The sequence below is a fragment of the Camelus dromedarius genome, chromosome 14 (genome assembly GCF_036321535.1).
Source record: "Camelus dromedarius isolate mCamDro1 chromosome 14, mCamDro1.pat, whole genome shotgun sequence".
Classification (NCBI taxonomy): Eukaryota; Metazoa; Chordata; class Mammalia; order Artiodactyla; family Camelidae; genus Camelus; species Camelus dromedarius.
In genome coordinates, this window is record NC_087449.1 from 45,975,327 (window position 1) to 45,998,597 (window position 23,271).

Below are 23,271 nucleotides of genomic sequence, written 5' to 3' on the forward strand. Positions count from 1 at the left end.
TGGCACTCATACGTGCTCGGCATTTTATATATAGTGCGTGATTCCCTCTTCAGGAGAGTTTTAAACGTTTAATTATAAATAAAGAAACCAGGCTGGAATTGCAAAAGACCGCGACAGGACAGAAGGCGAAGACAGAGTTTAACTAACCGAACGCCACGCCTCCTTCCCAACCTCTCGCGACAGTTGTACGTCATCCGAGAGCGCCGGTGGCCGGGGCGGTCGCGCGGCCTGCGTCGCGCAGTTTCGCTCCGTGGTGCTGTCTCACCGGTGAGGCCAAGAAGCCGGCTAGTCCCGCGCTCTACAGAACCTGCAGCCCCCGGCCTCCCTCCGCCATGGAGTACCTCATCGGCATCCAGGGCCCCGACTATGTCCTTGTCGCCTCCGACCGGGTGGCCGCTAGCAATATTGTCCAGATGAAGGACGGTGAGAGGAAGCAGGGGAGGCCCGGTCGGGCCTGGGTGTAGGGGCAGCCTGGGGGAGTTCGTGGGGAGGTTGGGTGAGTACCAGGCAGGTCTGGGAGATGGAACCCCGCCGTCCCTGGTCTGCACTTGCTTAAATTTAGAATTAGAAGACAAGTGGACAAACTTAGGGCCTTGACTTTCGCTCCTCCCAGGGCTCCTGGGTCTGTGCTCTGCTCTGGCTTTCGCTGAATGCTTGCTAGGCGGGAGTTGCCTAATGAAATTCAGTTTTGAAGTGTTTAAGCGCCGGCCCGGCTCCAGGCTCCCTAGACCCCCTAATTTCTGATAAATTTCCTGTTGTCGCTGCTGATAAGGTTAGTTTGCTGGCAGCATAAGGTGGGATCCTGGGGAGAGTAAGGATGGCATTTCCTTCCTGGAAGCCTGGCATTTCCCTTCCGCTACCTGTACTTCCGGTGTCTTAGCTCTGATCTTTCTTTTCCAGGGCACTGGCTGCCAAGTTTTCCTTATATTTAAGTAGTTAGTGGAGTTAGGAAATAGACCCCTGCAACTTATTTGCTTTATGATTCTGTACAAGTTATTTCACAGTGCCTAGATTTCCTCATCTGCTGAATTAGTTTAGTAGTACAAATCTCAAAAGCTTGTTGGGAGAATTGAGTAAAAAAGTTTCGTGCAAATGTTTAGCACCGTGACAGATACGTTAGTAGTAAACATACTAAGCACTTATGTACCGAATATTTTAAGCGATTTACATTAATTCATTTAAGCTTTTGAGATAGGCGTTATTACATTGCCACTTTACAGATGACAGTTCTGGGGCATAGAGAGGTTAAGAAACTTGCCTGAGGTCGCAAGTAGCAGAACTCAGGTTCAAACCTATTCAGTTTGACTCTATATCTTTTGCCATAATTGCTATTCTTTACTGTCTCCCTACAGTCAGTACTCAGTAAATAATTTTAAAAGGATTTTGGTTGTTGGTCTTCAGAATCTAAGAGTGTGTTTTCATGATTGATCATAAACATACTACTTGGAAAAGTATTATTCTCTGGCTCAGATGATCTAATGTTCATTTGACAAATAGGTTTTGGGCACCTGTGTGTCTGTTACAGAGCAAGATGCTGAAGGATGCAAAGAATGAGATGTGGCCCTTATCTTGGAAGTTACAATTTAATAAGGGATTCAGATATGTGTACAAATAATTATAACACAAGCTAGAAAATGATGCTGCATATGAAAAGTACATCAGTCGTCTTGGGTAGTTCAGAGGAAGCAGAGATTGTTTTTATATAATCCAGAGAAAGAAGAGATTCTAGTTGTAGAGATTAGGGAAAGCTTTGAGGTTAGATAACAGTTCACTATGGGCTTAAGGAAACAAAAATTCTTAAATTTGTTAAACATCTATTGTATGAATAGTTCCTCAAATTACATTATTTTATGAAATTTCATTAATTAGTTCGTAGACATTTTTTTTGTAAACCATGCTTTCGAAAGGTTTAGATTTGTTTTTTGAGAGTAATCTGTCCATTATTTTGAATACTAAGGCTTTGACACTCAAGTGATTTTAGCATGAAGTAGTGTCTAGATAGAACTGTAACCAATCAATACCTTTACAGGTGTTCTGTTTCATCACGATAATGTGTATGAAACCACTTCAAAAAACAGAATGTGTTTTAAGCCTACTTACATACATAGTACTTCTAGGTGTTGTAAGGTATGCAGCACATTGGGTATGATCCATAAAAGGGTCTAAGACATTAAGAAAACAAGGAAATACATGCTACAATATGATTTTGTATGATAAAAGAAGTATCACTAGTAAGTATAAAGTTAGTTTTTAAATTAATGATTTCAGGAGTAAATCCATAGGGTATTAAGAGAAAAGATGGATCACTGTAGTGTAGAAGAAAGATAAATTTGAGTTAGTTCTTGAAAAATGGTTGGAAATAATTGATTTTCCCAATAGTTTTTTTCTGGTATAAAATGTTTATGATAGAAGCTTTGGAATTGTATGAGGACTTTTTCCCACCTTTCATTTCATGAATGAACTGTGTAGTGTAGGTAAGAATGGTGAAAATGGGTAACTTTAAAAAAAAAAATCTTTTAAAGAATTTTTTTTTTTTAAGTATAGGTGATTTACAATATTGTGTTAGTTTCAGGCATATGGCAAACTGACTTAGTTTTTTATATATATATGTATACACATACACACACACACACACACACATATTCTTTTAAAGATTCTTTTCCATTATAGGTTATTACAAGATATTGAATATAGTTCCCTGTGCCATGATTCTTGTTATTTATCTATTTCAGTGAGTAACCTTTTGAGATTCATTTTCTCCAGGTAAAAAAATGAGAGTAATACTTCCAATCAATTTTTTGATTTGTCACTTTGTAAGATATTTTGATACTATAGAGGAGATATTTCCTAGAGATCGCTTGCTTATTAAAATGGCAAAACTCTTCAGTTTGGTTATATGCCACTTTTCATTTCCCTTGTTTCCTGGCCTACATAGAATTACTTTTAAATTACTCAGAGTACCTTAGCCCACACAGATTAGTCTTTTTTTCTGAATTCCTATAGCCTGTATAATCTGAACTACACTGTCTAACACTGAGTATGATAATGTTGTACAATGCACAGTTTTCCCCACCAATGAGTTAGGCAGGGGTGGATGATAGTATTACCATTTCACACACATGGAAACTGGGGCTTAGAGAGGACAAATAATTTGCCCAAATTCAGAGTGATGAGCCTAGAATGTAGCCAGTGTCTCTTGGATTCTAGTCTAGTTGGCTTTCCACAGCATTGCACACTGCTATTGCTTATTTTGTTGTTCATTTGCATCATGTATACGAATTTGTAAGTTCTTTGTCAAGGATCAGAAATTGCCTGGAGCTACATAGGTTGTTTCCTGAACAATTTAGGGAGCCATTAGCATCTATTACTTTTGTTTCTATATCCTCCTTTCACTCACTGGACAGAGAATAGATGTTTAAAAAACACTTTAATCTTGTATTAAGTTCATTTCAAAATTGAACAATTTACTGCCTCAAAATTTAGTATTTCTTCCACATGTACCATAGATTCTTTATAAACGAGAAAAACAAGCTTTCCCTTCCCCCAAAATAAGAACAGCTTTTTTCTCATTATAATAATGCAAACTTAGTAAGTAATGTTTTCTTACAAAATGATGCATATTAACTATAGACATTTTAGGGAATACCGATAAGCAAAATGAAGGAAATAAAAATACTTTTGCCACTGGCCCATACTTTTGCCACTGGCAAGAACTCAGATGCCAGTGGCGTCTAATACACTTCTGATCCCTTTTCTTTACATAAATAATACAAGTGAATTTTTTTCTTTCATAAACAAGTTTGTGAATTAATAGTCTTTAAATCTCCTGTAGCCTATAACAAATAAAAGTATGTTTATTTAGGCATTTCAAGGCAATTTGATACTATCTACAGGCACATTTTATGTATCCCCCCCAAAGTCTAAGAAGCCATATTGCTGGTACCTACAACTCTCAAACACTTGTAAATTATTTGACTGTAGCATTTTGTTTTTTAAATCCTATTAAGAGATTTTGACATTTCAGAAGCTTTCAAACAGGAAACATGTCTCCCAGGGAAGATTATTCAGCACTATTTGAGAAATGGAAAGTGAAAGTGAGAGTAAGATAGGGAGATTTAGCCTTTTTCTGAAGCTGCAGACTGAATATGGAGTTTTCTTCCTTGGGCACTAATTGCTGTATCTGAATATTTATTTATCTATTTAATCCGAATAAGTCTGGTTCAGCTAGATAAGATAAGAGTATTGGGATTTTTGAGGTATTTTAAAATAGTTTAGTGTTACAATATTTGTTTGAATTTTTGCTTTGGCAGTCATTTTAATTTTCTCTGCTTTGGAAATGGAGTTGGTTTCCTTTTTAAGGTGATTTATATTTTCAGTAGATTTTTTGTTGTTCTTTCTTGAGATGGTTTCTTAATTGTAGCCCAGGTACTTTTCATATATGCTTTTATATGTATGTGTATATAATAACTAACATTTGTATTTATAGAGACATTTCAGAGCCTTGTAATCATGAGTCTAAAGATAATGGCCATTGGCTTGATTCCTTCAGTTTCTTTAGTTTTTCTATCCCTTGCATTTTAAGTGCCCTTAATGTTTTGAAGTGTATTTTCAGTTGTCAACTTTTGCATATATTCTTCACCTGAAATTGACATTGATAAAATTAGCAGATAGACTTAACATGGCAAGTGAAAGAGAGTAATTGACATAATTGCCCATTAAAGTCTTCTAAAAACAGTAATTTATAAAATTATTCAGTACAGTAATTGATAAACCTGTTTGTGGTTTCCTATATAATAACAATAAATTTCTGATAAGGCAGTTTCTAACACTGTTTTTTCCTTTGAGCAGATCATGATAAGATGTTTAAGATGAGTGAAAAAATCTTACTCCTATGTGTTGGAGAGGCTGGAGACACTGTACAGTTTGCAGAATATATTCAGAAAAATGTGCAGCTTTATAAGATGCGAAATGGTGGGTATTACTTAGAATGTAGCTTTGGTTGATTTGTCTTTAAATTTGTACTGAAAAAGAATATTCCCTACTGGCAGTTCTATACATGAGCAGACCAATGTGGTCGTATTTTTATTTGAGTCTTTCTATTGTTAAAATCTTATCTAAATCCTCCTTCTGAACCTAAAGATTTTCTACAAAAATCCCAGAGCAGAAAAGAGAAACATTAAAGCATAATACTTGAGAGATAAAATGAACACCATCTTGGAAAATGAGTATGTTAATATCAGACTTTTTAAGTGTTAGAGAATATAATTTGAGCTAAAGTATATCTGAAATCTCAGAGCTTAGAGACCTAAGTTAAACTTGGTTTTACTGTATTTTTATGTGACAAGGCACTAATTCCCTCAGGCCTTTATTTTCCTTACCTCTAAATTGGTATTGTTATAATAGTATTACTGAATAATATGTATGAAAATGCTTTGTAAACTTAAAGCTCCATGAAATTGTAGGAGATTTACTGTGTCATGAAAGGGTTCTGCTTTGCCTCTTTGGTAGGTTATTATCTAGGGAGGGAGATAAGATTTTTGTGAGATATTTTGTGAACTCTCTCTCGGGCTAATGAACTCTTACCCAGTGGGAAAGCCTCCCTGTGAAATAATACTCGTCACTAGCCCTCTGATCGAAGAAAGTTTATAGTGACTCTCTAGCTCTAGCAGAAAGAACATTCCTTTCAGTTAATTTACCTCGCAGTGTAATGATACTGATAAACACAGCACTGCTATAATGTGGCACTGTGAAGGAGCTTAATTTGAATATAATATGTGTAAAATGACTAGATATGATCCATTCGTATAGTTTTTTAGGCAGCAACTTTAACATCATGCATTCAATTCTGTAAATATTTTTGAGAACCTCATCCATGTTACAGACTCTGTCTAGTACCACAGAGAATTCAAAGATGAGCAGGGCTTACTTCCTGCTGTTCAGGAACCTAAAGTACATGGTGCTTAAGTTTAAGCAAGTTTAGACTATTTAGATAATTACTTTTTAATGGTTCTACTTTATGCCTACATGGCAGATGAAGGATGCCTATGTTCCTGAAGTATAGTTGGTACAGTAATACTTCACTGTCCTGTCCTGGGAGAGGGAGGAGGAGTAAATAACGGAGTTTTCTGTTATGTGGCTCTTAGGGTCTAATGTTAGTACATAAAACAAAAATTGTGTATGGTTAAAATTGCCCTTAAAACCCCTTAAATTTCCTGTCAAGTATCGTTTTGTGTATGTAACCCTACATAGTAATTCGTATGCATATTAAAATTCAAGAACTAATCAAAACAAGGGAAAGGAAGAAAAATCTACATGCAGATGGTCAGGCATCAGTCTTTCCTGCCCTTAAGATACTTGTTAAATCCTTAGTGGTGTTTAGAGGATTAGGTAGAGAATTAAAAAGTATTCCTGCTTGTTCAGAGTTGCTTCTTTCATAGTTTAACATGTACTATAGACTTGTAAGAGTTAATATATATGAAAGTACCTAGCATAAAACTTGAAACATAGTAGCTGTTCAATAAATATTTCTTAGAATTTTAATCTAAATCTTACCTGATGTGACACTAGTGTTTGGAATGTTGTAGGAAATAACCATGTGCTGTCTTTCCAAACTGGCATTTTCTGGGTGGCTCTGCTGAATTGTGGGTCATTCTTGTGACTTTTGTCACTAGCTCCATTTTACTGGGGGTTTAAGTTCCAAAGTGAAGGCACTGTAGTGGGGGCGGGTATAGCTCAAGTGGTAAAGCCCAAGCCTAGCGTGCTCGAGGACCTGGGTTTAATCCCCAGTACCTCCATTAAAAAAAAATTTTAAATAAACCTAATTACCTCCAACACGCCCCACCCCACCCACCCAAAAAAACCCAAAACACTAAACTAACAAAGTGAGTGCATTGTTACTGCACACCTGATGCCATTCCTTGGGCTGCACTTTTGTTGGCATTATAACTTTATTTAGAGGTATTATGCTGGAGATCTCTATTTTTAAAATGCTGTAGTGATAGAAACATTTTTTTCCCTGTGGCTTGTACTTTTGAAAATCATAGTGTACTTTTTAATAAAATTACTTTTTTTTAAAAAAAAGAACACCTTATAAAGTATAAGTCTGAGGCTGTCCTAATTTCCAGCCTCTCTTTTCCCAATTCCTTTTTAAAATAAACTAAAAAAAAATTGTCATCTCAAGATCTCTCTCTTTTTTTTCCAATGCCTATTTATTTGTACCTCTTTCCTTCTGTAGAGGAAACTACAGCCTGTTGATGAATGAACAGCTTAAGCAAAGCTGTGAATTTGATCTCACCATAGAATAGTTACCTTGGTTCTGTTTTATAGCCAGCAATTACTGTCAGTACTAACCAGCTATTTCACAACTTTTAATGAGGTGTAAGATTATGCTCTTCATTCTGTGCGTCCAAAGGGTGGTAGTCTGTAAGAACAGGAGCAGTGGAATGTTTTGGGTACTGATATTCCTTCTGCTTCACGTTAAATATGATTATTTATCTCTTGTACCAGGTTATGAGTTGTCTCCCACAGCAGCAGCTAATTTCACTCGCCGAAACCTGGCTGACTGTCTTCGGAGTCGGGTAAGCAATATAGCAGGCAGCCTTAGGAGCAGGGAAATCGTCTGTGCTTCTTTTCTATCCTATTATACATGAGTAGTATTTTTTGCACCTTTTTGGTTTTCCTGAGCCCTTTCCATTGCTACATGTCATTCTTCAGTCTCTTCAGATTTGATTTTTCTTTCTGCATAAGTTGGTAATTAAAGCCCAGAGGTTGAATATACATTGCCAGAGAAATTTGGAATGGGGTACACAATCATGAAGGTCCTGTGGTGGCCTTTAACATTTTTTTCAAAGCGTTTTCATAGCAAACTATGTTTCTTAATTCCCGTGGTTGAAGGTCCCTACATAGTAGTAGAGATGAAACCTTGAAAATAATAATGCAGATTTCATCTTGAGATTAACTGTGTCTTTCTATGACTGTTCTTTTCATAGCATACAGAATTATTCTTCCTCACTTATTCTGGCCTTGTTACCTTAGAGCTGTCTTTGTTCCACTGACAGCATGTTAAAGGATGCAACATTAAGTCAAGGATTGAATGAGGGAAAAAAAAGAAAGAAAGAAAAAAGGGTTGAATGTATTAAAGATTGTGTAGGATGTGCCAGGAAGGTTCATGTGATTGCTAAAGGTGTGTATTATTCCCTTCCCACAGGGACTAAGTAAATGGAGCCTTACCATGTGACTTCACCCCCTGTGCCTGTTTACTCATCTATGAAATCGAGATAACTTCCTAACCCCACAGGAGTGCTAGGAAAATGAATGCTTGTAAATCATAATATTTAACATTCATATGACTTTTGCCCAAAGCATTTTGCTTAATAATTTAATCTACTCACTATTCCACTGAGATACATAGTAGTTAATTCTCTATCACTGATACGGAATGAAAGGCATAAAGTGGCAAAGGGACTAGCTCCAGGTCACACAGCAGGTCAGGCAAAAGCTATACCAATGGCATCATAATTACTTGCCTGTTCTGCCTAGATAGTTCCTTGGTTTTTCAGTAGTGTTTTTAGAACAGAAGTGCTGTTTCTATTTTTATTATAATTTTAGTTTCATCTGTACTTGCTTAAGCTGAGTTATGACAGAAATATAAACAAGTACAAGTTTTTGTTTATTTACTTATTACAGATCTGCAGATCCTTAAAGCAGTTTATTTTCTAGTGCCTAATAATTCTGAAATGAGAACTTCTCAATTAATCAAATCTCTTTTTCTCAGTACTAGCTTTGACCAAGCGGTTTGTGCAATATGGAGTCTGAAGTTTGAAGGGAAGCTAGAAACATAATGGATTGGGAGGAGGAGACAAATTTACATACATTGTTTTGATCTGGGTAAAAGGCCAGTGGCCTTTTTGTCCACTCCTCTGTGAGAGAGGAAAATGGGTCAGATATGACCTTTCCTGCCACCTAGAATTTCCTGTGATACTCAGTAGAGTATGCTGTGGCTTGCTGTGTAAAGTACTCCTCTGACTTGTCACCAGAACTGGAATAAGAATTCCAGCTTTGGGCACGATGAACACTTTGTCATAAATGCAACAGACATTAAGTGAGTTAAGCTCCTTTTAGAATTGAGATAAGAGCAGCTGTGTGCTTCATGCAAATGTAGTGAATCTGGTTAATCTCCTAACAGAAATGTTTGATGTCTTAACAAATAAATATCCTTTGTAGACAGTGACATGGGGCTCTAGTAAATATTGATTACCTCTGCCTTGTGCTTCTAGGCCCAAATCTTTGTTCCCCCACCTCCCTATCAAAATAGGTTGTTAGTTCTAAAATATGAATTCATATTTTAGTCATTTTATTATGGGGAGGAAGGTGATGATAGTTTTTCAGTCTTCCTAATAAGTACAGTTACTAGATTTGGTACATTTGTACCGTCACAGCAGTTGGCACATGAGACTTATTTTCTTATTTTGAGTTACCCAGTTACCACGTATAACTTTGTATTTGTAGCTCAAATTGTTTGATTTCCAATTTGCTGTGTGCTGTGCTGTTTACCAGTCTTATGTAAATTAGTTCTGTAAGATTCAGGCAATTTAGCTTGGTGGTTAAACACAGTGTCTGGAATTACACTGCCTGGATTTAAGTATTTGCCCACTGACTTGCTAGCTGTGTGTCTAAGCTCAATGTCCCTACTTATAAAAATAACAGCACCTACTTTGTAGCGTTATTATAAAGATTAAATGAGGTAATCATGCAAAGCTGTTAACACAGTCACTTTTGTTTTTATGTTGCTGTTACTATTTGGTTGAAGAAGCAATTAAATAGCTATAAAGCAATTTCCTATGGGAGAGTCTTTGTTGTGCTGTTTTAGTTGAACTGCTATGCTGGTAAAGAGTGGAATACTCATATTGACAGGGAAAATAGAAATAAACCAACACTGATCATCTATTATGTGCTAGAGTTTTTTCTAGATCAATACAGTTCCATATGGTAGCCACTAGTCATATGTGGCTATTTAAATTTAAAATAATTAAGATTATCACTAAATGAATGTATAAAAAATGTGGTATATATATATTCAACAGAATATTACTCAGTCATTAAAAAGAATGAAATTATGTCATTTGCAGCAATGTAGGTGGACCTAGAAGGTATTATGCTTAGTGGATGAAATAAGTCAGACAGAGAAAGACAAATACTCTGTTATCATTTATATGTGGAATCTAAAAAATAAAACAAATGTATATGACAAAACAGAAACAGATTCACAGATATAGAAAACAAACTAGTGGTTACCGGTAGGGAGAGGTGAGGGGGGAGGGGCAAGATAGGGGTATGAGATTAAGTGATACAAACTACTGTGTATACAGTAAATGAGCAATAAGGATATATTGTACAGCACAGGAAAATATAGCCATAATTTTGTAATGATTTTAAATGGAGTATAATCTATTAAAATACTGAATCTCTGTGTTGTACATCTAAACTAATATAATATTGTACATCAACTATGCTTCAATTTTAAAAATTAAATTTATTCCTAAGTGTTTTTTTTGGTGTGATTTTAGAGGGGATTGTTTTTTTACTTTGCTTTTCTGACATTTCATTGTTAGTGTAAAGAAATGTAGCAGATTTCTGTATGTTAATCTCGTAACCTGCTACCTTGCTGAATTTGTTTATCAGCTCTAGTAGTTTTTGTGTGGAGTCTTTAGGGTTTTCTATGTATAGTATCATGTTATCTGCATATAGTGACAGTTTGACCTCTTTCCTTCCAATTTGGATCCCTCTTATTTCTTTTTCTTGTCCGATTACTATAAATTAAATTTAAAATCTAGTTCCCAGGTGAGAGTCTCCTGGACTTTAAAAGAGAAATAAGCTTGGTTTCTTTAAAAAATTTTTGGTTCCTCAGTCACTTTAGCCACATTTCAAGTGCTCAATAGCTATATGTGGCTAATGGCTACCATATTGGACATTACAGATACAGAACATTTTTATCATCATAGACAGATCTATTGGACAGTGCTATTCTAGATACCTACATATAGGACCTTATTTAATGCTTCTTTAGACACCATAGGAAGAGTGTTATTCCCATTTTACTTATAAGGGTACTAAGGCTGGGTAATAGAGGACTTAAGTATTTCTGTTATGTGTCTAAGTATAGCAAAGGCACATATGTAGGCTGTAAAAGGCTGAAGTAAGATTCTAACTTCAAACACCATACTCTTTTGTACTGTTCCGTTTATTAGTTATTGGATTAATGTACAAGTATGTTTGTGTATTTACGGAGGCATGAAATGTTAATTCTATTAAAATTTTTAAGATTCATGCATAGGATTATATAGTTAAGGTATAAATATATGCCCATTCTAGGTGTTCAGTAAGTATTTGCTGAAGAAATGTCATCCAGTTAGGTCCACCTCTACCACTGAAAATGTTATTGTGCGTTTATACACTAGAAGAGAATTTTATTAAAGTATTCTTAAAAAAAAAAAGTATTCCTCATGAATGGATGTTACTTCTTCATGTAAGAATTAAAGATGTAAGATTAGCAGGAGGAGATGAAAAATGACACAGTTTGAGAAAAAAATCAAGAGCCTTCATTTTAGTTTTTATTTAGACGCTTGTGTACATTTAAGTTGGTCTACTCCTGGTGAGACTCCAGTGAGCAGAAAAAGGACTTATTAGGCTTTTGCTCAGGGTTTGACTACCCAACCTGAGATATTTATGAGACTTCTTTGAGCATGGGTTTTACAACCAGATATACCAGAGTTCCGAGCACTTCTCTGGTATGTACTAGTTTGTGTAATCTTAAATAAGTTACTTAAGTTTGCTGAGCCTCACTTTCTTCATCTGTTAAGAAGGAAGGAGTGATCAACTATGGCAAATTATTCTATGGATTTAATAAAATATTTGAATGAGTGTGTGATACCTCCCTTAAAAATAAACATTTAATAAATGACTCCATCATGAAGTATCTGCTATTTGGATTTTTGACAGGATTGTTTTGAAAATTTTGTGATGACTTACAGGCATAGTTTGCATAATGCTTGTTTAAATTCTCCTTATGATTTGATTAATGGACTACCGAAGGGAGAGTGATGAACAATGGAGCTGTTTCTTCTTGAAATGAATTAGGTGGCACATTTGGTATAGTCCATATGAATGCCCTGAAATTATCTGTTGTTATCCGCAGAGATCTCCATTTTACATATGTGGAAACTGAGGTATAAACCAGCCAGATTTGATATCCTTGGAGAATGCAGAGTTTGTGTCAAGTAGAATGCTGGCCTCCATGGCCTGTAATCTTCAGGGCTTTACTACTGCTACTCACTGGCCAAAGTGTTTTCATAGAACCTTTTCTGAAGTGCTTGATGAGCCTTTGATAATTTGTCTTTTTATGGGGCTGTACTTGTAAATGCTGAGCAAATAAACAATAGAAATAATGAGCTGGAAAAATACCATCCAGCCTGGTGTAGTGGTTTTCAAACGTTATTACATGAAGCTGCCTCAAGAAACTCACCAAGGAAGACCAGTGTGTTGAAATTTCAGCTCTGCTTCATATAGATCAACTCAGCTTTTATTTATTTTATACATAGGAATTATGTGTAAGATTTTTATTTGAAAAAGTGGCTTCACTGTCCCCTTCCCACTAAAGTTTGAAAACTAGTGGTATAGTTGAAAGAGCCCTGCTGCAGGAGGTGTCGCACTCTCTCTCTCTTGAGCTAGACAAAAAACCTTGGAAGAAAGAGAATGTGGATAATTTTTGTGGTTTCTTCCAGCCCCCAAATAGCATGATTTAAAAATGCTACAATGTCAAATACTACAAAGTTACAGTAATCAAAACAGCATAGCATTAGCACAAAAACAAATCAGTGAAAACAGAATAGAAAGCCCAAAAACAAACCCACACAGCTACGGTCAATTAATCTATGACAAAGGAGGCAGAAATATACAACAGAGGAAAGACAGTCTCTTTAGCAAGTGATGTTGGGAGTGCTGGACAGCTATAGGGAGATCAGTGAAATTAGAACACTCCCTCACACAATATGCAAAAATAAACTCAGAATGGTTTAAAGACCTAAATATAGGACATGACACTATAAAAATCCTAGAAAAGAGCAGAGGCAGAACATTCTCTGGAATAACTTGTATCGATATTTTCTTCGATCAGTCTCCCAAGTCAATAGAAATAAAAGCAAAAATAAACAAATGGGACCTAATCAAACTTAAAAACTTTTGCATAGCAAAGGAAACCATCAACAAAATGAAAAGACAACCTGTGGAATCAGAGAAAATATTTGCAAGTGATGCAACCCAAGGGGTTACTATCCAAAATATTCAAACAACCCATAAACCCAATTTCAAAAAAAAACAAATAATGCAATCAAAAACTAGACAAAGACCTAAATAGGCATTTTTCCATCTTCTCAAAGCCATACAAATGGCCAACAGGCACGTGAAAAGATACTTAACATTGCTAATTATTAGAGAAATGCAAATCAGAACCACAGTTATGAGGGGAGGGTACGGCTCAGTGGTAGAGTGCATACCTAGCATGTTCAAGGTTCTGGGTTCAATCCCCAGTACCTCTATTAGAAAATAAGTAAATAAATCATACAAAACACACAAAAAAGAGCTAGAATGTATACATTAGGAAAATCTTATGAGAGTATTTTGGTTTCAAGTGTAAATAAAAATAGATTTAAAAAAACACAGGTATCATCTTACATCTGTCAGATTGGCTATCATCAAAAAGTCTACAAATAATAAATGCTGGAAAGAGTGTGAGGAAAAAGGAGCCCTCCTACTCTCCTGGGTGAGAATGTAAATTGGTGCAGCCACTATGGAAAACAGTATGGAGGTTCCTTAAAAAACTGCAAATAGTGCTACCATATGACCCAGCAATCCCACTCCTGGGCATACATCTGGAAATGATGAGGACTCTAATTCAAAGAGACACATGCATCCCAATGTTCATAGCAGCACTGTTTACAATAGCCAAGACAGGGAAACAGCCCAAGTGCGCATTGACAGATGATTGGTTTAAGAGGATGTGCTGTGCTTGTGTACACACACACACAGAGACAATGGAATATTGCTCAGTGAAACATTGCCATTTATAGCAATATAAGTGGACCTAGAGAATATCATACTAAATGAAATAAGTCAGAAATAGACAAATATATATCACTTACATGTGGAATCTAAAAAATAGTACAAATGAATTTACATATAAAACAGAAACAGACTCACAGATATAGAAAACAAACTTATAGTTACCAAAGGAGAGGAGGAGGAGGAAGGGGATAAATTAGGAGTATGGTATTAACAGATACAAACTATTATACATAGAATAAATGAGCAACAAGATTGCTGTATAACACAGGGAACTATAGTCAATATCTTATAATCTATGATAGAAAATAATCTGGAAAAAATATATATAAATAACTGAATCACTTTGCTATACGTCTGAAACTAACACAATATTTGTAAATCAACTATACTTCAATTTTAAAAAAAAGATCTGATGTCACAACCATAACCAGACTTGAATTTATTTTTTTAGTGAAAGGGAAAGAATATGTAGGAACGAATTTCAGGTATGAGTCATTTCCAGAAGTGACTTGTCCCAGAATTCTGGCCTGAGTTTGAGTGTGTTTGGTCTGGTGAGTAGCAGGCATGTAGTGTTCTCTTGTACTAGAAGAGCACTGTTGGCTTTGAGCCTTCTATTCTGACCACTAGGTTACTGTCCTCATGCCTTTGGTGGCTAGCACAAAGACATCATCTGTTTATTGGTCTCAGTGAGGTCATGTGACCTTGTGAACAGATGGCCCAGGTGAAACCTTGACTTTGCAGGTCTTGTCCCCTAGACACAACCAACCGTTTGTTACAGGTAATTAAAATATCACTAACAAGGGTAATTTCACAAGCTTTTTGGCAAATATGGTTAGCAGGATATGACATGACACAGCACTGCCTTCTTCCTTCATGTGCCATCTCCCTTGAGGCCTCATCTCCCCTGCTCGCCTCCGTGTCACCCACGCCTAGGCTTGCCTTCCAGCTCACCTGCTCCAGATGGGCGGCACAGTGGGAGGACACTGGCAAAGGCAGATGTGTTTATTTTCTGGAGACAAAATGTTGTGCTACCGCAGATGGCAGTGCCTTGGAGCAAACGACAGCCTTTGACACCACTGCCACACAGCCTGGGCATCTTGACAGACAGAGCTGGCTTACTTTTGGTGATGGGAAAATTGAAAACAAAAAAAAAATCAAGATGTTCATCATGAAGCTCCTGGAGTTTCAGTGCAAGCAGGGATTTTTTTAGACCTGGAGAGCAGTTTTCTTCCCCACCAGGACTAACTGAATTTTCACTAAGCCAAGAGTTATATGTCTGTTAATTGCTTTTGCCTACTAGCCGTAATAGAATGTAAAGTAAAAACTTAAAACATACTTCATTAAGGTGGACATTCAATGGTACTGCAGATCACGTGTATCCCAGGTCACATCTCACTGGATTCTCTTAGGATTGGGAGTGGCTCACGTCTGCCCCATTGGAGATACCGCTATTCTATTTTTAGTGGTCATTTTGATTATCCAGAGGCCCAGGGACAGATGTGCCTTGAAGTTGAGATGCCTTAATTAGTATGACAACACTTTGTGCTTATACTGTTTTTCTGCCAAGAAGGGTAAGAATTCTGACAGCTGCCCTTTTAAGCAGTTTGCTTATACAGTCATTAGGGCTTGACTGAGTCCTTTAAAGAGACACAAAGACTTGAATGTTGAATTGTTATACTTACTAGTCTCTTAGGAAAAAAATGGCTTAAGAACATTCTTCTTTGAAAGTCACTGGCTTTATCAGGAAACCTTTTTTCTTTCTTTTCAGATACGTGCTGTTTTTCCCAGTCCCAGTGCTGATAGAGTTAGGAGTTTGCAGGTGTAAAGTCTAACCCACACCCCCTTCCCCATCTCTCTCCAGGGGGTTGTATGTGAGAAGGTGTTGCTTTCTCACTCAGAGAGCATATATGTGCTACCCTGTTGGATGCCTGCTGTGAGCATAGAGAACCCCTGTTCTGGTTGAATGGAATGAGCCTATTGGGTGGCTGGGATTGTGTGACCCCATAATGCCAACTTTTCACTTAAAGCATCTTTCCTATCTACAATGGGAGTGAAGCAATATAGGTAACTGATTTAAATTTGTGTCATTTTGAAACTTGTATCTTGAAAATTATGTGGTTTCCTATTAAAGTTTGGTTTAAGCTGGGGGCAGCAGAGTGCTTAGTAAAACATGTTTACCATTAGAAGTACAGATTTACCCTATCTTTTAGGACTGCTTTAAACCAGTGCCCTGCCTGTGTGGGCATGCCCTCACACACACTCACAGATACAAACACACATACCTTGGCATCTTGGTGCTTCTCTTCACCTGCCATGTCCCAGGATCATGCAGGGTTATGAATTCAGGGGCTGATCCAAAAAACTCTGAGGTTTTCTTTATTCTCTCCCACAGTTATCTAAAATGAGGGATAGTAGGAAGCCTTTGGAGGAAGAAATAGTGGACTGTTCTATTTCTTGACCTCAGAGGTAGTTATGCGTGTTCACTTTATTCATTTAGCTATGTCTGTATATCTTATGCACTTTTATATGAATGTGTTATTTCACAAAAAAAGTTTAAGAAAATAGAAAGCAAGGGTAAAGGGGTAGGAAAGCAAGGGTAAAGGGGTAGGAAAGCATAACACATTTTTTTAAGTTACAAATGAAAAAAAAAAAGTTAAGATTTACCGTTACTTTTGAGTGTAGACAGTAGAGCAGATAGGATGAACTAGATTGGAAAGAAAAAGGGAAAGAGAGATGAAATAATCTCTGAATCTTTATAAACTGAAATGGCCCGCCAAAATTCTGCATTTCCCTTTCTGATGCCTCCTAATTTCTACAGTTTTGTGTAGCTGGGAAGTCCCATAGGTGCAGATAGCCATCCATTCAATAAATCTACAGCCTGCCTTGTCCTTGGGGCTGAGGAAACAGAGATGCAAAACTCAGTTTCAGATGAGGCAGTAGGGCAGTAAATAGTCTACTGTGGAGTGACAGGTGCTGCAGCAGCCATATGTGGGTAGGTGCTCTGTGAACAGAGCCTAACTTGAGCCTTGAAGGACCAGCTGTCATGAAGGCAAAGATGAAACAGAAGGGAAATCTCGAAGTGCAGTCCTCGAGGTGTGTGAGAGAGGTTAGGTTAGGCACAGTGATTTTCTAATGATGTTTGGGGTGGCACAACGAGTTCTTTGAGCATGCTACTACTAAATTTTTACCTTTTAACTAGTAAGGTACTATATACAAATTAGGGCTCAATAAATACAGGTAGTTTTTACTATGTACACCACATATACAAAATCCACAATCTGAAGTAGTTTGTTAAATGTGACACAGGGTTTTAGGGGAGTGGTAAGAGACTGAAACTAGAGAGGTAGTCCATATTATGAGAACTTTGATGGAAAAGCTTTATGCTAAATGAAAAAAAAAGTAGCCTCTCTGGAAGCTTGTTGGCTAAGAGGAGGTTAGCATGATCAGATGAGATTTGGTTAGACTATTGGCTACTCTTTGGCAGAGTGTTTGGGAAAGTAGAAGGAAGCAGGGAGACCAATGAGGAGCTTTCTTTCATATCCATTCAAGAGGTAAGAGTAACTTGTGTTGGACCTTGGCTGCTAATGGGGAGCACTGTGTTGTAATAGAAGGGCTTTTAAATAGTCTTTTCCCCAGAATTTCCTAGTTGCTGTGGACATCCGAAAACAGATACAGTTACATATAGTCCTAAACAGTCTTTTCCAGCAGTCCTATTTACTAACTCAAGGAGATGATCAGTTCTAATGTTCAACATTCAGAGATATTTATGGGCATGCTTAGCATGTACAACCTAATATGTGCCTTGGGGTGTACAGGACATGGCTTCTGCACTTGAAGTTTTTGAGAATTGACTTAAAGATACATGGATTCTTATATTTTCCTTGGAAACTGCCAGCTCATGAAAAAAGAATTCAAGCGTCCTTGTTGCAGACATGGTGGTGTTGGTTTTACCATTGCACAATCAGCAATTTTATTTTGATGTTATTTGGGAGAAAGCAGTATTTTTGATTAGCAAGTAAAATTAATGTAGAAAACAAATACTGTGTTAACTAGTTGGTATAATAAGGCATCTGTGCCATGTTGCATTTCAACTCATTAAATTTCTAAACTTCTAATTACGATAAGATTACAACTTTAATAGGAGAACTGTTCAAACTTGGGGTTAGTGATGGCTTTAGAGAAGTAAAATTTACAGAAATTTCAGAATTATTGAGGGGTAAATTTAAAATCCAATTTTGTTAAAAATTGAAATATACACAATATTTAATTTTTTGCTCCTAAAAGTCAGATTCAGTTGGCATTTATTGGGCATCTACTACTAACCAGGCATTCTTCTAGGAACTCTAACACAGATCAGTGCTTGTCATTCCTCACAGCTATCAGGCAAGTACTGCTGTCCTCCACATTCAGATGGGGCATTTGAGAGGCTTCAAGGCCAAGTAAACTATCTTATGTAACACAACTGTGCAGTGATAAAGCCACATTTGATCAGGTCTGCTTTATTTTTTGCACAAAAACACATGCCTAACTTTAGACTTACGGCATTTTAAAACATAGATTTTTCAAATAATAATTTAAAAAGTGTTTCGCTTTTAAAGTTTAAAATGTTGGTTGTAAATGCAGTGACATTCCTGAGCTTAAGTTCAAGAACTCATCCATTATAAGAATTTTTGCCAGTGTGTTAAGCAGAACATTTGAGTGTGAGCTAATTATTGTTAAAGGAGAACAAAGACAATTTTTATATTACGATTTTGCATCTGCCAGCATCAAATAAGTTTGCTAAATATACTTCCAGAGAATGAACTAAGACAGAAAAGAAATGGGAAACCTTGGTTAAACAGTCTCATTTTCAGAGTAAAGTTTCTATTATTTTGTCTTGGGCTTCTGAAAATCAAAAGTTTGCTTCATTTGAGGCACACTTGCTTCCTTATTTCTTAATTTAATGTGAGACTTTATAAACGTGGGCCAGTTTGTGTCAGTGCAACAAAAGATAAGCATATCTGAAGTAGGAAAGAACAAGGAAAGTCAGATTGTTTAATTTAACTTCTGTGTTGTAAAACTCAGTATACTGATTCTGATCAGTTTAAACTCACTTTTTTTCGGTCACAAGATTAAGAGGAAACTGTTTTCAACTTCCAACATCATACCTCTGTGTTTTTTTCCTCTGAATGGCAGTAGTAGGTAACAGGACTGGTCCCTGCTTGTGATCATGAAGGAGAAAAAGGTCAGTTTTTTCTCAGCTTCCCAGAACTGCTCTCTTCAACTTAGGTGTTCACAGTCTCAGAGATTAGCTCCTCTGCTTCATCTCTTTTCTTTCGCTTCCCCTGCTTTGTCTCCAGACCTGTCTCTCGCCCCTTTCTCACTGGCATTCTCTGCTTCAAACTGAATCACTTGTACTTCCCCTAACCTGCTGTGTGTTCTCTCGTGTATTTCTGCCTTTGTCTGCTCCATCACTTTCCTGGTCATTCTCCCCTGAATGTATCTCCAAATCTCCAAATGGCTAACTTTTAATTGCTGGTTAAGACTCAGTTCATCATCTTCCAGGGAAGCTTTCTCTGTACTTCCCCACACACATACATCACCCTCAGCTTCTTCATGCTATCATGACAACGTAGGACTACCCCTGCCGTAGTGTCCTGTTGTAACTGTTTCCTTTATTGTCTTCCACTGGTAAAGAGAAGAATGTGTGTTAGTGTAAATAAAACCTCCTAACTGATTGACTCTTCATTCAGTCTCATGATTTTCTCCCTCATTTTCTATTCTAGTAGTCATTAATTCCTATCCATTCTGCCTTCTAAATAGTCATAATCCAAATCTCCTCCATTCCAACTGCTTCTGCAATGTTCTAAGATATGAAAAAGGCTTGGATTGGCAGGGGGATAGGAATGATTTTCACTGATTCCTCCAAGGTCTACATACTGAAGTTCATATTAGTCATTAGTTCATTTTAGTCTCAGAAGCCAATGACAGTATTGTCCAAGTTCCTGTCGTCCCACTTCCTCTCTACTTCCTACTGAAATTACCTAATTCACTAGATATAAATGTCGCATATTCACCAGTACCCAAATATTCCATGTTCCTCCAGGTTTCTTTACCTTTGCATATGCTGTTTCCTCCATCTGAAATCTTTCCTACTCCATTGTGCCTTGTCAGCTCCTTCCACATCCATGCTTCCCTCTTCATCACCTCGCACAATGATTCTCACATAGTGAATGCTAAGTAACATTTATTGAATTTATAATATATTCACATTCCACATGCAAAAGTGAAGCTGGTTAGAGCATTCTCTTGTTTCATAATTATCCTGTGCAGTCTCAGAGAACTCTCACAGGATTTGCTTGAAGCTTTTATAAACTCTGTGTTTTACTTAAGGCATAGTCACCACTGTTATCAAACAAAGAGATTGGTGGGTTTCCTTAAAAAGAACTCTGTAGAAGAGGATTAAAGTCAAGGTACAAATGATTCTGTATTGCTTAGGCATTAGGGATAGGTAGTTTTGCCCCAGTCCCAGCCCTATCCCCATCCATAAAACCATAATCTTTTAGAGCTGGAAAAGGTGCTTAGGTTACAAGAACAGTTGGAAGCTGCTGAAATCTTTTAGACTTTTTTTAAAGTGTTTGAAATAGTGAACATTGCCATTCCAGTATAGGTGCAAAGGCTCTCTTTAATTAAAATGGCAAAATTGACATTGAAATTTTAAAGTTATACCACCAAACTCAGCCAAAACAGATACCTAATAAACTCTGTTGATTATTGGAAACAAGCTCCTGGTTCAGAGTTCAGAGCCCTAGGGTAACAATGGATCCATTTTATTTATTAATGAAGTTGAAAAATTAGGCATTTGCAAAGCAGTTGAGGTGTTGCCATCAATCTGTATTTATTGAGTACCTATGACATACCTTGCATAGTTGTAGACCCTTTAGCGGAGTCATAATGGTCTGACATTAAACTTGCTCTTTTAAAACTTAAAATATTATTGGTCATATAAGATATAATACATGACCGAGAACAATAGATGCTGGTATGCAAAATAGTACATTCTGAAATATTTGAGTGTGACACTGACATTTGCATATTGAATCATATTTTCACACTAATTTCCATTTTGTGGAGGCAGCCTGATTCCCTAGAAAAGCACACAAGGCTTGGAATCAGGAAGCCCAAATTCTGGTCCTGACTAATTAGCCGTGTGGTTTAGGGCAGGTCACTGTCCCATCTTTGAACTTGAGTCCCCACATTTGTGAGAGTGACATTGGGTAGACTGGAGGAGCTCTTAGATCCCTTCTAATTCTGTAAACTGCATTTTTGTGAGATATTCTCAGTGCTAAAGATGGAATTTTAGGCAGCTTTGACAATCGGCTGGACTAAACGAAATAGCAGGCACTGTTCCTTCAAAGCCCAGTCTCTGTTTAGTGTATTTAAAAGTCTTTATTAAAACAGTGTCATCACTAGCCAAATCCTTTGTCGCATTGGTGATTCTGCATCTCCTACCAAATTACTGACCCACCAGGAATAGAAGTATGCTTCACACACTGCTTAACGTCCCAAGGTGTGCAGCATGTTGCAAAAGAAACTGCATCATTCTCCAAGGCACCTCACTCATCGCGATGTCGTCTTATTCAATTAGAGGTGGCAAAGGCTGGCCTGGCTCCAAAGGCAGACTGTCAATTCCTCTCTTTTTCTGTGTCCACGCTCGGCAGGATGCTTCCTCACGCCCACCTCTCTCCCCCTTGCTGTGACTTTGGCTTCCGCCAGATGTCACACCGCTGCTTGTCACCGCCCAGACTCTCGTCGCTGATTTTGTTGTTCCAGTGTATTTATCACAACTGTTCTCTTTAGCTGTAAAATTTATGGAATTTCACACTCTTCTTAATCACTACAGTGTTTCTTTTTCATGAGAGAGGGAATATACAAGGAGTTGTATGCATGAGAGTTGGAGGGAAGGAAATACTCCATCTAACTTAAGGAAAGTTTGCATGTGTGTCATGTACACCCCCCACTCCCAAACGTACAAGTGAACTGAGCTCAAATGTACAAAGTTGAACTGAGCTTAATTCTACAGGGCTCAGAGGTACTTTGGAAGTCCATTTCAATCCCAGGGAAAGAGACATGAGATGTGTTTATTGGCTAATTTTCCTGGCTTAGATTGTATCCCTTGTAGCAACCAAAAAAAGATGGCTGATTTTATTGGCACCATGTGATATATCTCTTGATTTTATTGTTATCTATTCAGATCTGTTAATAATGCGGTCAGATCCTAAAAATTATGGCTGTGGTGGTGATGATGGTGATAATAGATAATCTGTTATTAATATGTAACAAACATTTCATTGAGCACTTTACCTTTATTTATTCAAACCTTGCCACGACCCTATAGTGATGGATACTGTTACTATCCCTGTTGTATAGATGAGAAAAATCTCAAAATGACTTAAAGCTCTCCACTTTAAAAATAAGCTTACATATATATATCTTTTGAGGGAGGAAAAAGTACTGATTTATCTTGGGTTTTTTTCTTCTTTTTCTTTCTCCTCTGTAAAAGGAGGCAAAATTTTGGTGATACTTTATTTTAGAAACTAAAATTCATTTTGAGTTCCCAGGACGGTTTATTTAAATTTTTTCTTTGTATATCAGTTAGATACAACTTTAAAACTAAGCCTGTTGATATTTGTACTGCAAACGGTTGATGATGATCCTCAAGGCCATTAGGGAGAGAGTGTCTCAGCTAAACACTCTGTTTGGATTCACTTATTGGTCACTTGGATGTTTAGGTTAGTTCAGAATTGTGTATAATACACAGTGCTAGCTTTTGCTGTGGAAGATGCCTGGACATACAGAGTTCCTCCCCTTGGGGACCTCATAACTTTGCTTTATGACTTAGACTTGCTATCTAAATAATTAGAATAGTAGAGACAACCTAAGACAGATTATCGTGCACAGAGTAAGAATTACTTTGTAAAAGAGGATTGCTGGCAGTTTTATCATGATTGATTAGTTGTTCCCATTTCTTAGGATAATTGGCAAATTCTCACATGTAATCATAGGAAAGAAGGGAACTGATAAAAAAGCAGCTAGAAAGTGAGGCTTAGCACTCAGGATGGATATATCTGTTAAGGGTGGAAATAATATAAAGTACTTAATAAACATAATTTG

General features: G+C 37.0%; 1 protein-coding gene across 1 annotated transcript in view; it reads left to right on the forward strand.

Annotated features, from left to right (window-relative positions):
- The first annotated feature begins 203 nt into the window (after positions 1-203).
- PSMB2 (proteasome 20S subunit beta 2) overlaps positions 204-23,271 on the forward strand; it is a 30,776-nt gene continuing 7,708 nt past the window's right edge. The window contains exons 1-3 of the mRNA XM_010977548.3: positions 204-423; positions 4,849-4,971; positions 7,507-7,577. Coding sequence (XP_010975850.1) covers positions 333-423; positions 4,849-4,971; positions 7,507-7,577 — 285 coding nt within the window. The 5' untranslated portion in view covers positions 204-332. The remainder of the gene's footprint in view (positions 424-4,848; positions 4,972-7,506; positions 7,578-23,271) is intronic.